The sequence below is a fragment of the Myiozetetes cayanensis genome, unplaced genomic scaffold (assembly GCF_022539395.1).
Source record: "Myiozetetes cayanensis isolate MyiCay16 unplaced genomic scaffold, myiCay2020 scf6-25, whole genome shotgun sequence".
In the NCBI taxonomy this organism is placed as follows: domain Eukaryota; kingdom Metazoa; phylum Chordata; class Aves; order Passeriformes; family Tyrannidae; genus Myiozetetes; species Myiozetetes cayanensis.
This window is the reverse complement of record NW_026087853.1, coordinates 51,485,535-51,500,186: the sequence shown is the minus strand read 5'-3', so window position 1 is coordinate 51,500,186 and position 14,652 is coordinate 51,485,535. Positions and strand designations below refer to the sequence as shown.

General features: G+C 39.5%; 1 protein-coding gene across 5 annotated transcripts in view; it reads left to right on the top strand.

The window, feature by feature from the left end:
- The window catches only part of DENND5A (DENN domain containing 5A), a 67,575-nt gene that overhangs the window by 5,373 nt on the left and 47,550 nt on the right, over positions 1–14,652 (top strand). For 3 of the 5 annotated variants that reach the window (XM_050335957.1, XM_050335955.1, XM_050335959.1), the window contains exons 2-3: positions 13,628–13,699; positions 14,304–14,413. In XM_050335957.1, the coding sequence (XP_050191914.1) occupies positions 13,628–13,699; positions 14,304–14,413 (182 nt within the window). The remainder of the gene's footprint in view (positions 1–13,627; positions 13,700–14,303; positions 14,414–14,652) is intronic. The other 2 variants (XM_050335958.1, XM_050335956.1) reach the window with 1 other exon arrangement.

Here is a 14,652-nt window from a genome sequence, read left to right as displayed (position 1 = left end):
GAATTAAGACATGGCATTTGGGGTTGGAGCCAGCTGTGACTCTTGCAGTGAAGCCTTTCTGCAGTACTGTTTTTTCCTTGGGTAAATAGCTTGTGATTAAATTTTTTCTGTTTACTGTGGTAGTAGTACCAGTACTTGCTGCAGAAGTGAATTGCATTGGTGGGAGCCAATTGCTTGATTTTTCCAAAGGCTGAAGTGTTCTGTGATTGTGGAGTTTTGTTTTTGATGGGGTTTTTTTGTCCTTCTTCCTCTCTTTGTCCATAATGTGGATGGTATCCCTGCAGCCTTCCCACAGCTCCCAGTGTTGGGCCTCTTCCCTTGGGGATTCATTCTGAGACTGAAAGGGAGGGTTTTCAGTTTCTTTGCCTCCCTGAGATTGCTGACCAAGGTGGTGTTAACTCTGTGGGAGGCCTCTCAGTAGCACCAAGGCTGAGACCACAGGATGTTTTCACATAGGTCACTGTGGATGGGCAGCAGATAGCAACAACTTTTGGCTGGACTTACACTGGCACATGTGAAACATTTTAATCCAGATAATACTTTATTCCACTCTTGCCTACCCCCTCTATCTTTTCCCAAGGAGCTGGAGCTGTTTGCCATGTTTGAGTGCCAGAAAGGTCTTTTGTCTCTTTGGGAACTGAGGCAGACGTGCTGGGGTAGCTGATATGTAGAATAAAGAAAGGCAGAGCTGATGTAAGGGGGAAGCAGCTGTACTTTGCTGAACTACATTTGAAACCACAGTTTATTGGTGGTGTTTCTGTAATGCCAATCTTGTCATTATCATGTTTGTAATTTAGGTTAAACTGAACTTTGTGCTTTACAGAATCATCCCCTCAAAACTCACCACGCTCTTCAGTCTTCCATCCTTCAGCATTCAGTTATAAATTTGGTTTACTTGTAAAACTTTTGATAAGGTGTGGGGGAGGAGAAAGGTTACAGGCTTTTGATTTGAGAGTAAACTAAAGATGCTAGAAGTGTCTAAAGAACTAAAGTTTACAAGTGTGTTTTCTAAGTCTTTTTAAAAAGCCATAGGAACGTCACCTTAATAGAGCAAGGCATACAAAGATAGGTTGATTTGGCTTTTTGGTCTTTTGGGGTTTATTGTGGGTTTTTTGTTTGTTTGTTTTCTTTGTGGTTTATTTTGCAAGAGAGAATCTACACAAAGGGAATATCTTAAGTGGATTGTTTGGGAAATACTGCCACTTCCAAATAGTAAACTTTTTTTTTTCATAAACCTTCAAGTTATTGATCCTGTAGTTACAAAACACCACAACTGTTTATCGGCCTTTTGACTTAGTGGAGTCCTATTTGAGTGTTCTTGGTAATGACTTTTCATACTTATCTTTTGAATTCCCTCTAACCTGCAGGGCTCATGTAGCTGAAATGATGCACACGAAGTGACAGTGTCAGAAGCAATTACTTGCTGATGCACGCTGTGCAGTAATTACTCTCTCAATTTCTTGACAACCATTTCAGATTTGTGGTTTGTAGTGAAGTTTGCAGCGAATTGGAATGTTATCCCTGTGAGGCTTAAAATATTATCGCACAGAGAAATTATCAAGCATTCTGGCACAAATTGATGAATGATGAAGAGCTTACTTGGAGTGCTTCTGCTCAAGGCAGTTTCTTACTCTTTTGAGGAAGATGCTGCTTTGGTTGTGGTTTGATGGGCAAGAGACCTTTGATTTCAAACTTTGCTGTATAAGGGTAGAGTATTGCCTTTTTATTTAGGGTATTTTTTTTGTTTTTTACTGTTTGTAAAAAAACTGGCACAGTCAGGTACAGTGTGTACATCTGTATTTACATGTTGAATATACATATTGATACTGAAGCATTTTAAGAAAGAAACTTTATTACATTTCATGGATAAGTGATCTGCAGACAGATAACGTGGCAGTCAAAATCAACATTTTAATTTTCACATATAGCGACATTTCAGTGTTTGAGTGTTGAGGAAAAAAGTTGGTTTTACAGAAACATATTCTTTCAACATGACTTCAGATGAGTTCAGAAAAGTTTTTTTGCACTTGTAGTTGCCTGTTTAGGTCCACAGTTGTACTCTGTTGCAGAAAAGTGTGGTCAGAGATCTTGAGGTCACCGCAGTGTACTGATGTGTGCATTGCCTCTGTCTTCTACAAGCATAAATTTTTGTGAGCTTTTCTACTATTTACGTACATTACTGATTCCTCCTTAACTTTATACTTTCAGCAAGCTCCCTTACCAACAGTTGTTTCCTGGTTTTGGTCCCCAAGCCCAGCAATATCCTACTGAGCTGTCATCAGAATTATTTTGGGGAGGAAATAAGTCCCTTGAGTTAACAAGGTTGGTGCCAGCTGTAACCAGCATAAGGCTGTCATGTCCCTTTCTGGCTCTTTAATGTTTGTCGGTATCTTGGTCACTTCTGAGATTTAATCTGGCAGAGATTTTATGGCAGCCCAGACCAATCTAGCTGTAAGTTGTTGTGGTCTCTCTTTCCCTGTCCTTACTGTGGTCATGACCTCCTGCCTCCTTCCTGTGCATGAGGACTGGCTAGTCCTGTTGGATGTGGTTCAGTCCAGCAGGATCCAGGGAGCACTGGGCCTTGTTGTGAGGAAGGAGGCTGGTAATGCACAGCTGTACATTGGCATAGGTGCCTGAAGCACAGCTCCTTTGGGGGCCTTATTCAACAAGTTCTTTAGACTGAAATCCATGTGAAGGATCTGCAGAACACTGACCGGACATCTGAGGAGTTTGTGATCCCGAGGGCATAAATTACCTGTGCTCTCTGAGTTGCTTTAATGCTGCAAGGTCATCACAGGCAGTGGGCAGTGGATGGATGTTCCATGTCATCGTGTCTGCTCTGGAAATGTGCTCAGGATCCATGAACTGTCCATCCCTAACAGAGGAATACTAATTTTGGGTGTGTTAGTAGCCTTGAGGGTGTCTACCATTTCACAGCTGAGGCCTCATAAACATAAACATCATAAACATCATAAACAGGGCCTAATCTGGACTTGAAAAATGAAGGAATCTGGATGTATCCACTGAATGAGATGAACTGAGAGGTATTTTGATCATTCCAAGAATAGTCCTGACTCTGTTGTGCTTGAGTGGCAGCGTGCTCTGGGAAGTCCTTGTGTGGTGTGTATGTGTGTCAGGGGTGTTTGTTATGTTTTTTAATTTGTATGTCTTTTCTTTTCCCTTTCTGTCATATAAAGTCTTCCACAGTTAAAACTATATATAACATAATGTTCTATTTTCCTCAAGGTTGACCAGGGAAGGGATTTAACTCATAATTTTGGTCTATGGAACCACAAGTCATCATCTTTGTTTATGATTTTGATCAAAGAGGTGATGCACAGTTATAAGTGGTTAACTTTGACACAAGACTTGTGTTTTCAGGACTGAATAAAAGTACTGGACTTTGTTCTTCCTATTCTAATCACATTTTCATGTTGAAATGATTTTTTGTTTTAACCGAACATGAATCATGCCTTGTGGAGAAGAAAGGTAAACCTGATAGCTTGATAGGCTTACATGTAAAAGGAAGAGAGCTTAAGTGGAGTGGTTGGTGAGATGATAGGGAAGGATACAGCCAGAGCAGAGATAAACTTCAGAGACTGTCATATCTGTTGATCAAACTGTCAGCACATCTGATTAATTTTCTGGTGTTAGAAATCACTTCTATCAAGCAACTTGACTTTCTTACAGGGCTTTTTTTTTTTTTTTTTTAGGGAGCAGTTCTTATTAAGGCAGGTTACTGCAAAACACTGTTTTCAAAGGTTAGGTAATAAAGTGAAGCATACTGGGCAGGACTGGTATACTGAGACGGTTGTACAACTGATCTTTCTGTATTTTGTTGACCTCTGTAGGTTATTGAAACCTTCTTGAAAGACTTCATGTGTCCTTTAAAATCTGTCTTTCATTTTCAGTGTGAAACCTTGGTGGTATCCCAAAAGACTAGAAGTACTTGGTTGAAGGACTGGACAGATGCTTCAATAAGATTTGGTCCTTTTACACAGATGTGTTTCCATCAGTCCTCTGGGCTGGAGGGCAGTGGGAGCACAAAAAGTAGGGACATTTAACCAGATGGGATATACCACTGTAAAAGGAGACCCCGAGTGGTTCAGTAGAGTTGACTGAGATGGTCTGTGCTCAGGTTTTCCTGAAGCAGTCTCACTGAATCTGCCAGGCTTAGATGGTCACGAAGAGAACAGCTGGTTTCTATGTTAAATATACTTAAAATACGCTTTTCTCAGCTTCTGTTGTGTCTTTCTGTAGTTGTGTTCTATTCTGAAGGTAAGCCACTCCTTTCCTTTCTTGGTGTCCTGTGTTGCACATATTTCAGATCTGTTGTGCAATGGAAATGGTGCGTCCCCCCCAGCCCCTGTGGCTGAGAACACGCCTGTCATTGTAACTCGTAGGGCTGCTTCTGTTGTTTGGTTGGAAACAGAACTAAATGTCTTTCTGTGGGTCTTTTTGCTATGGCTGAGGCAGAAAAGTGGTTTAGTAAAACAATTCTGGTTTTAAGACCATTTCATTGAAAGTTTCTGCCAGGCAGTCTTGATTAAAATACGTTGTGCCCATCTGCCTTACTGTGTTACTTGCAGAGGAGTACAAAAAGAAAAAAATAAGGAAAAAATGTTTAGGATGCTTTTAAAGATGGAAGCTGAGGACTTTTTCTTATTTATTTTTTTAAAGAGCTGCTTTAGATTCTTGATGGTTTCTTCTGCCACTTCCCTGTCCCACCTCTTCCCGCCTTCCTTGAAGCAGCAGCAGAACAATAAAAACAAAAGCTTTTGGTTTCCTGACCTTACAATCACAGAATGCAGATGGCCTCAGCTGTTTTTCTGTGGTGCTTTAAATTCATTGTTGCAGCATTTGAAACTATTCCAGAGTGTGTGTGGCAATACGTTTTGTTATCAACTAGATGAATGCTGGAACTTAAATGATGAATGGATATCTATTAATTCCTAGATTTTAATTTACCGTAGAGGACTTGGAAGAATTTATGCTATCGAAGCAATGAATAATCAAGAGATTATTTGTATCCAGTGGAATTTATACTCTTGGTTTTTATTTCAGTTCACAGGGAGTTTCTTCGTGTTACAATTTTTGAAACATTACTCTTCTTGAATTTTGAAAAGCAGAAGAAAATGGGAAAACAACAGGAGCTTTTACAGTTAGCAGATTAGGGTTAACTCTCTTCTTTGTCCTTCTCACCTTTTTAGAGACAACAGTAGGAAGAATTGTATTGTCCATTGAGTGTTCACATCTATGTTCGAAGGAGTGTATTCTCCTGGGACTGGGATAAGGGATCGTTACAGGGAAGTTTGGCTTCCTTAGATGACAAACAGGAAAAAAATAAATTAGAGCCTTTTGTCACTGGTTATTCTCTTTGTCTTATCTCTACCTCCTCTAAAGCAAGTCCTTCAGCTTTTACAGACCAGGGATGCCACCCCACCCAGCATGCATTTCAGTTTCCCGTAAGATACTCACCTAAGTGTGTCCGTATCCCATATTTGTACCTTTGTTTTAGAAAGGCAGACAGAGGACTTGCTTTGCCTTCAAGGTGTTCTGTCAGGGCAAGTGGAACAGTAACTTTCAGGCGAAGTCCCAGCTGTGAAAATCATCTGTTACAAATCCAGAGGGATGATAGTCGCTACAGACAGCGATTGAAACACCTGATTCCAGTTGCTTCAGCAGCAGTGCTGCAGTAAAATGAAAGTGATCCTGAAGATTTTCTCATATGGATAATTATGTCCTGCTTTAAAAAGTGTTAAAAATCCCAATTCCAGTAACAATTTAAGTGGTTTAGCCACCACTTGAGCCTACACTATGCCAGGTGGTCTTACCAACGGGGGGGAAAGGGGGGATAGAAGTGCAGGACAGAGGGTTTATGTGTTTCAGGATAAAAGGGAAGAATTCGTCTTTGTGTATATCCGAGCAAGAGATTTGGTGGGGAAGGGAGTCCTCTCTAATGAGAAATACGTGCAGCTCTGCTTAAGGAGGAAGAACTGGAAGGAAGGAAACAAGTCATAATCTGAAAGCATTTGTCTATTGATGGAGTGGCTGTTTGCGTACAGATTTGGCAGCTGTGAATTCCAAGAATTCATGTTTAATGAATTTCTTACCTTAGTCTGCCAAACTTGGGATGGTTATTTCTTTCATTGTAGAGAGGTGCCTTTTTTTTTTTTTCCCCAGTTATGTATGGTTTAATATTTTTTAATAAAATATTGGTTTAATATCTGTTAAAGAAAGAATTAGAGAAATTCTCTATTTCATTTTCAAAGTAAACTTTGGATAATTCTTACTAACTAATAGCTCTCTAGGTTTGTATTGAAAGGACTCTAATATTAGACTATGGGGTTCTGAAAAGTCAAAATGGTATTGCTTTCCAGAAGGCTTGGTCTGAGGACGATTGCTGGCAGAACTGGGAATCCTACTGCTGTTTATGACATTGGCTGCTGGTTTTAGATTAAACCAGTGTTAACTGTATCTTTGGAAATAATTCAGACTTTTTGTCCTTTGTGTTAGGCCCTTTGACAGGCATGGTCTTACACTTACTTTTCACCCAAAACCCAAGAATGAGAAAGATTATTTTCAAGATGTCCTATGATGACCATTTTCACTGAATTATGGCTTTGTGCTGTATTACATTTTCTAATTCAAAGCAGGGTAGAATTACACTGTTTTCTGAATACTGTTTATAGTTCATGTGCTGTTCAGATCCCCGTGTTGACTGACTTCTGACTTGCAACCAACACTTGTGAAATCCTCTACTCTTTGGCTGTCATGGTCGTGTTTGGTTGTAGGGTTTTGTAGGGTCTCTTCAATCCTAAATTCAGTTTCTCTGGTGTGCTGGTAGTACAGGAAAGCTGCCTTATGTGTATGGTTCATAGTTTCTGTTGCTGGTACAGAGTCTCATTGTTCTTATTCATTTGTTAATTACAGCAATATGACTGTTTCATGTTGAAACTGTTTTATATTTAGTTTAAGACATTCATTTTAGTGGCAGCTGGAATTAATATACAGCCTCTGTGTGCTAAAAGATTCCAGTAAGTGTCTTTATGTGAAAAATAAAATGTTAGTGTTTTAATTGCATGCTATGTAATATTTTTTTATTTGAAGATGTCATGCACACAGTAAGTGTACACCAAGACAGAATGAACTGAATTAATAGCAGGCTGTATCACAGGAATTTAAAGAAAGAAGCTGCTTGGTAGGGTGAAAGGAGCAAACCACTTAATCAGAATCAGTCGAGCTTTCTGGATGCCTTTGTTCTGTAATTATTTTGAGCATATCAGTGGATCCAATGATCAAATGAAGGTGGCAGTGTTCATGATTCCTTAAAATCAGTCTTGCACGACCATTTAGTTTGTTTAGCGGGCACTTTTTCTGGTAACCAGGGTAGCCTCTTCCGACTTGCTCTCTATTGTTAGGGAAAATTGAGCTTGACTCCACATCTGAAATAGCTGCTCAAACACTTTCTTCCTAGCTAGTGTGCAAGGAGACATTCCTGTATAGTTCTTAGTCTTGCATAATTTTTAGAGTTGCAGCACTGCAGTCACTTTCTAAAAATTAAAACCAATTAGTAAATTGACAGCAGGTACAAAAGCCCGTGATTCAGTTTATAAAAGATGTTGTTTGCAAAGTATATGTGTGTTGTTTTTTTTTAATCAAGTTTACCCTTTCTAATTAAGGACAACTTAAGCCACTGTTCTGTATTAGACAACTTTATTACATGAATGGAAACTTTTCACAGCAGGGGGGGGATTTACAGGGAAGAATGAATGAGGTATTGAAGAATTCTTAGGTTAGAAGCTTTCTTACAAAGAAACAAACTACTCAGGAGAGAAATTTGTATTGTTAGAATGGTGTCAAAGTGTTCTTGGGAATTTGCATTAGAAATTTGCGTGCAATCCTTCTGGATGTGTGTTGCATCTGTGGCTATAAGCTACCTCAGAGGATAAAGATGATTGGCAGTCATAGCTCGAATTTCAGTACAGGTCTAGCTTTAATTTCACAACTACACGTGGAGGTTTGACAGGAAATATGTTACTACTTAGCATGGCTACATGCAGCTAATAATAGTGATGCAGCCATAAATTGCACTCCTCTGTGGTTCAGGTTGTAAACAGAACTTTGGAAAAGTTGTAGTCAAAAAAGGGAAGGGAATGGAGTGAGAGGGAGGTGTCTGTAGTGGCAGGGTTTTCAGTCTGAATTTCCAGCCTTTTAAAAAGGTCTTGTTTTCTTCTTTTGTTTTGTTGAGAATTAAAAATGTAATCTTTTTCACTTACAAATACACTGTTCAGTTGAAACTAATAATTATTCATATATTAAGAGGAGGTAATAATTAGGTGAAACTGCAAGTTATATGACCTAACCATTTTTCTTATAACTGTGTTGGGAAGGCCTTTTTTTCCTTTTTTTTTTACTTTTCCTGAAGAGGAATACGGATGACAGTGGATCACATTTTTCTCTGGGTAAATCAGGAAAGAGCTAAAATTAGACCTTCTGAATTAATTCTCTTTATTCCTTCTCAAAGCTGAGGAAAGCTTGATACATAGCGTTTTGCAGGTTTTGAATTGAACTCTTTAATTCATTCCAGTTTCTGTAACTTTGCTTTTTTTTCTCTGTATAATCGTGTAGAAAAATGGTTTCCATTGATGAGGATAGTTTCATGCAGATACTTCCAAAGCTGTGCTGTCCTGCACAGGTTGGAAACTCCACGTAGTGTCTCTGAGTTTTTAAGTCCTAATCCTCATCAGACCAAGACAGAGAGACAGTGCTGTCCCCCACTCACAGGTTGAGCTGCAAGAAGAGTAACAGAGGCAAGGACAGGGAGCAGCATAAAAGTGAGAGCCAGAGAGGTTGCCAGCCTACTCTTCAAATCCACATGGTCATAGGGCTTATGTTCAGTATTAGGTGACTCAGTCAGGTATTAATAAAACCAGGTGTTCGTGTCAGCTGAGCTCCGCCTGGCCAGGAAGAGCCAGGTCGGTCTTGGACATCCCTCAGCCAAGGAGACTTCCGCAGAGCTTATGACTAACTGGTGACTTCCCTTTTGGTAAGCAAGCTTAGTCTAATAGCTTAAGTCTTTTATGTATGTCTTCCTAAATTATATGGTATTATGGTTTAACCCCAGCCAGCAACTCAGCCGCTCGCTCACTCCCCTTTGTGGGACGAGGGAGAGAACCAGAAGAGTAAACGTGAGAAAACTTGCAGATTGAGATACAAACAGTTTAACAGGTGGAGTAGAAGCCACCTGTGCAAGCAAAGCAGAAAAGGAATTCATTCACCACTGCCCATGGGCAGGCAGGTGCTCAGCCATCTCCCGGGCAGTGTCTAATGGTGACTTGGGAAGACAAATGCCATAGTTCCAAACATCTTCCCCTTCCTTCTTCTTCCCTCAGCATGCTGCCATATGATGCAGAATATCCCTTTGGTCGGGTGGGGTAGCTGTCCCAGCTGTGTCCTCTCCCAGCTTCGTGTGCACCCCCAACCTTCTTGCTGACAAGGTGCTAGGAGAAGCAGAAAAGGCCTTGGCTCTGTGCAAGCACCGCTCAGCAAGAACAAAATCATCTCTATATTATCAGCCCTCTGTTCAGCACAGATCCAAAGCACAGCCCCATACCAGCCACTGTGAAGAAAATGAACTCCATCTCAGCCAAAACCAGCACACAGGGTAACAAATAAGCAGGACTGTGATGAGGCTGACTGCCTGTGTAGTGTAACAGTGGGAAGAGCTTGGGTTTACCACAGTTCAGATGAATAAAATATTTACAAGTCACTGACTGCTGTAGCATCTTTGCTTCTTTCCAACCCTGTGGTGGAGCCTGAGAGGGCTGATGAAGTGTGAAAGAAGGGAGGGGAAGCAAAGGGCATTACCAAGCCAGATGGTGGTTACTGGTGTTGAAAAATCTATTACCTGGCATGGCAGGAGCCAGCGGGTATGGAGCTGGGCCTCAGGAGGAGGGGCGGCTTCAGGAGTTACCAGTTATTAAAACTCTAGTCCTGTGTTTTCTCCAGTTTCAGAGCCTCTGTGTCTGCAGTTTACTCCTTGCTTCTGTCATGTTTTGAGGGATCACTGTGAGCTAATTAAGCTGTTTGTGTGGCTAAATGGGATTAGTGGAACATCTTTGTTAACCCTTTCTTTATTCTCCATTTGTTTATTTTTAATCCAAATCGTTTTCACTGATCCTGTTTTGAGTGGGATACCACAAAGGGTGTCTTTTCCAATGACAAAGACATTCTGAGGTTCTCTGCTTCACTGTCATTCCTCTGCTGTGTGCAGTCCCAGGGCTGCCCTAAACTGGTGGTTTTGGATTTGTACAGTGCCTGGTGAAATTATGTTTCTCTATGCTTTTATGTTGTTTGCATTGCAAAATACAGTGGGATTCTTGTTGTTTTGAAGGCCTGATGATGTTGGGAAGCATATTGGCCTGAAACTTCTTGAAGTACTGGGTTTTTTTCTCCTTTTTCCTGAAATTTTTCCTGAAATTTATGGATTTCGTATGTTGTATAACATTTCCTTAAAACTAATCTTGTAGTTGAAGGTATTTTATAGTTGTTTCTGCTTTAAATCCAAGGCAGCTGAAGGTTTGTAGTCTGTGAGGCTGTTTGCATCTTGATTTTTGTAGAGCTTTTTCTATGCTGTGGCAAACATCTAAATGTGTATGTGAGGATCATCAAATGTATTTGAAAGACCTCTTTAATCTTCAGCAGATAAGTAAGGGAAGTACTTTCTAGCCATCACTTCTGCTGGAGGAGAGGAACTTTATGAAAAGCATGATGTGATGATAGCAGTCCTTTGATAGTTGTTAAGTGTGGGGACTTCTACTCACTCTGAAATTCCTGGGATACATCATATTTTTATCAGTTTATCTTCTCTTATGTCTTAATTTTCTCAGTTGTAGAATATAACTGTCCATTTCGGATTATGATTTTGTCTTCTGTGTTTGTTAAACCTGCTCTTCAGTGTTTTTGATCAAAACCATTTTGATTAGTACTGAATTAATCAGCTAATTCGCACAGAGACAGATCTTGAAACCTTGAGTTATTTTTGCCTGCTGGAGATGTGTTTGAATTGGTATTTTGCTGGAGCAGGGTGTTTGTGTTCGAGGCTTCTAACTAATCATAAATTTAGAAATTTAGGGTTAATTGTTTTTTGACTCTGGATATAAGCAAATATTGCTTGTGGATTTCCCCCCATCCCCTTGGCTGGTGGCTGTCTAGTGACAGTCACAGTGGGAGAATAGAAGGGAGAGCCCATGCAATGGGTCTGCTGGTGCTCAGGTTCTCATCAGTTGTAATGGCAAGACAGTAGGGTGCCCAGTGTCCTGGAGGTGCACAGATCACCTGGGCTGAACTTTCCAGGTGTTGCTGAGCTGTCCCTTGATGTTCCCTGCTTTGTTGTCTTTGGAAGTCAGCCTGGCCCAGTCTTAAGGTCCGGTAGTTTGCAGTATTTGCCTCGATATCGAGGCACTGTGGCAGGAGCAGTGTCTGTGCAACAGCTGGAATGGCTTGATGGACTGCAGGAAGGTGTGGAAGCCTTGCCTTGTGTTTCTGTCTGGACCAGGACTCTGTGGTTTCCAGAAATCAATTTCAGTACTTTTCATTAAATTATAGACAGACTCAAGCTCTAAAAAATGTGTGTTGGCAAGAATGTCCCTTGGGAGGAGATGGTGCAAGGCTACTTAAAATAGATAAACACCCATTCAGTGTTTGCTAGGGTTGTTTTTTTTTTTAATTGGAAGAGCAGCATCATGTATTTTTGTAATATTAATCATGTTAATGAAAAGGGCTTCACATCACAGATTTTCTTTTCAAAATATGCACAGCCTTGCACATAGGTGAACCCAGTGATTGTGGGGTGTGGTTTCCAAGTCCCAGGGGAAATTTGGCCGTCAGGTATTTTCTCCCTTCATACATATGTGGAAGAAAAAGAAACAACCCAGGAACAAACAGCTCAGTAAATGTCTGAGGTTTTTCCTCAATTATCTAGAAGCTGACATTACATCATCTACACAGATGTAAATATAGAAAATAGTAGGTGTGTTAAATCTCCTGACTTATTTTTAAAACCTTTTTACAGAGGACTGTCTTCAGTCTTTGTTTGTGTCAATAAATAGAGATGTGACATTATGTCTGTTTTTCTTTCCGGGAGATTGGAACTTTCTTTAAATGCTTATTTTCATCATTTATGATTGTTTTTATCTACTGTGGAAATTCTGTTATCTTTTCTGTCTTGGACTCTTCTCTTTCACAAGATAGTTATATTTCAGTGAAGCTGTGTCCTGTTTTTTCCTAACCATTCCCCTCTCTATACACATTTCAGATTTTCCCAAACATGCATTTTTCTCTCTCAACAATGATATTTTTGAATGTTATTGTTGAACAGATTAATAAATAATATAGCTGTGTGGTTTTGTATGAAAATCAGCTGAACTGTTGCCTTTTCAGACAAATAGAAAAAACCAATCCCTTCTTCATTTTCAGTGCTATAAACAGAGAATTAGCAAAATAGATGTGAATATTTTGGGTATCGGGAGACCTGTCCTAGGTCCTGATTCAGCGTAAGTTCCCTGTTGGAGATAATATTCAAGATTTAATATAAACAAAATCCAGACTTACGTGACTTCTCATCTGTCAAAGAACTTCTTAAGCATTCAGTGGAAATGCAGTTTTGTTTGGTATAATGTGTCTGTCAGATTCTGTGTTGTGGATGGGCAGTGTTATATCTGTGTATGGCTGCTTTGTGGAAGTAAGTGTTGTACCAAATAAAGGGTCTAACTTGGCTTAGAAGTTGGACTTCAAGTATTACTGTAATAGTACAGAACAAATCTGACCAATTCTGAAATCAATTTCTATTGCCAAGTAATTGCTGCATGTAAGAAAACAAGTGAGGAGTTGAAGTGTTTCCTTTTTTTGCCGGTGTTGCTGAAATAGTTCAATTTATTTAGAGCATATGATTTCATGCATTTGTGCCTGATTGTTAGTGCAGCTGTCAACAGCTGCATGCTCATTTGGCTAATTACATTCTAGTAAGATAACTAAGCTTATTTTAAGATATGCAGTTGTGTGCTTTTTTTTTTTTTTTAAGCAGCTACACACACTCAGAATATTTACTGCACAAAGTTTGTGCTGTCACACTGAACCGTCATCGCTCTAGAGAGGAAATGTAAAAGCTTCTAAACAGGACTGTATCAGCCAATGTAGTATATGGATAGCAGCTGTGAAAAGCTGGACCATGCCACTTAAATTCATATGGTTCTAAGGGCCTTGAAATGGTCTCATCCTTGGGGTTAATTTCATCATCTGCTCTTTGGCGATATTTTATGCTTAACATGTAAACCTTTGATTTCCCAAGCAACCAGTTCCTGTTGCTGCATCGGTATTCTCATTATGTGTGCAGGATCGATGGGCTTCTGCTCCATACTGATCATCTCCTGCAGGAAATATGTACATAAAATGAGGAATTGTATAAGTTGTATACGTAGAAAAAGCATATGAGGAGAACAGACTGTCTTTTATGCATGCTAATCCTGGATATTTGTATGATTTTTTTACTGGTATGTGTTAGTGACGTGATTACAGTCAACAGTATGAAATTTATAATGCAGTGTTGTTTTTATTTGTTATATAGCTTTATGCCAGTATATACAGGCCTCTAAAACCCGAGATGGTGGCAGCCGTTTCATTTCAAGTGCAACAGAAGGTAAAGGAAAAAGTGTGGGGAGAATAAAAAAAAAAGGCAAAATTCTTTGTTCATCTGATACTCTCTTCGTGGACATTTATGTGGTTCTTGATCTTTTAACCTTCTAGACTCTTTCTTCACAGCTAACTTCTTGCAATAGATGGTGAATATTTTCCTAAGTCTCGAAAACAAAATCAAGTGATCTCATGATGTCACCTGTATGTCTATCTAAAAGTTGCATCATCTTTGCATCTTGTCTATTTGTGCTTTTCTTCAGTAACAAAATTCCACTGAAACTGAAGCTTTAGTTATGTTTTAATGAGAATCTGAAATGTGTGAAGGGTGGCTTAGAGAATTGCTGTCATGACCACAGTCTCAAGATTGTCATACTTAGGAAAAGCACAGATACTTAATGACAGAACTGTTACAATGCTAATCCTTGCTAATATCTGCAGTCTGACTAAATGCTAACGAACTGTCTTGCGTTTTCTGTTTCTCTTAAAAGGAGTGTGTCCTTAATTCACTTATCCTCACATCTACCTGCTGATGTCCTGCTTTTTGGCCTTGTTTGAGCTTAAAAAGAGAATTAAATACTTACTTCTGTTTTTTTTTCTTTCATCTGCAGGGGAAAACTTTGAACAGACTCCGTTAAGACGCACATTTAAATCCAAAGTTCTTGCTCGCTATCCTGAGAATGTTGAATGGAACCCTTTTGACCAGGATGCAGTGGGAATGGTCAGTATCACATAATGGCTTTTATTTTTAAGACAAAAACCTACTTGAACAATTGAAGGCATTAAGACAAAAAAAGTGTGAAGTCTGTTATAGATTGGAAATCATGTGTTTCTCTAAATTGAGCAGACTCAAAAGGCTTTTTCATTTAGTTAGGATATATTTTGGGGGAAATGAATAAGTCCCTAGGATAGATTTTTTTTTTTGTTCTCTTACCTTTTTTTTTTTTTGATTGCATTCTA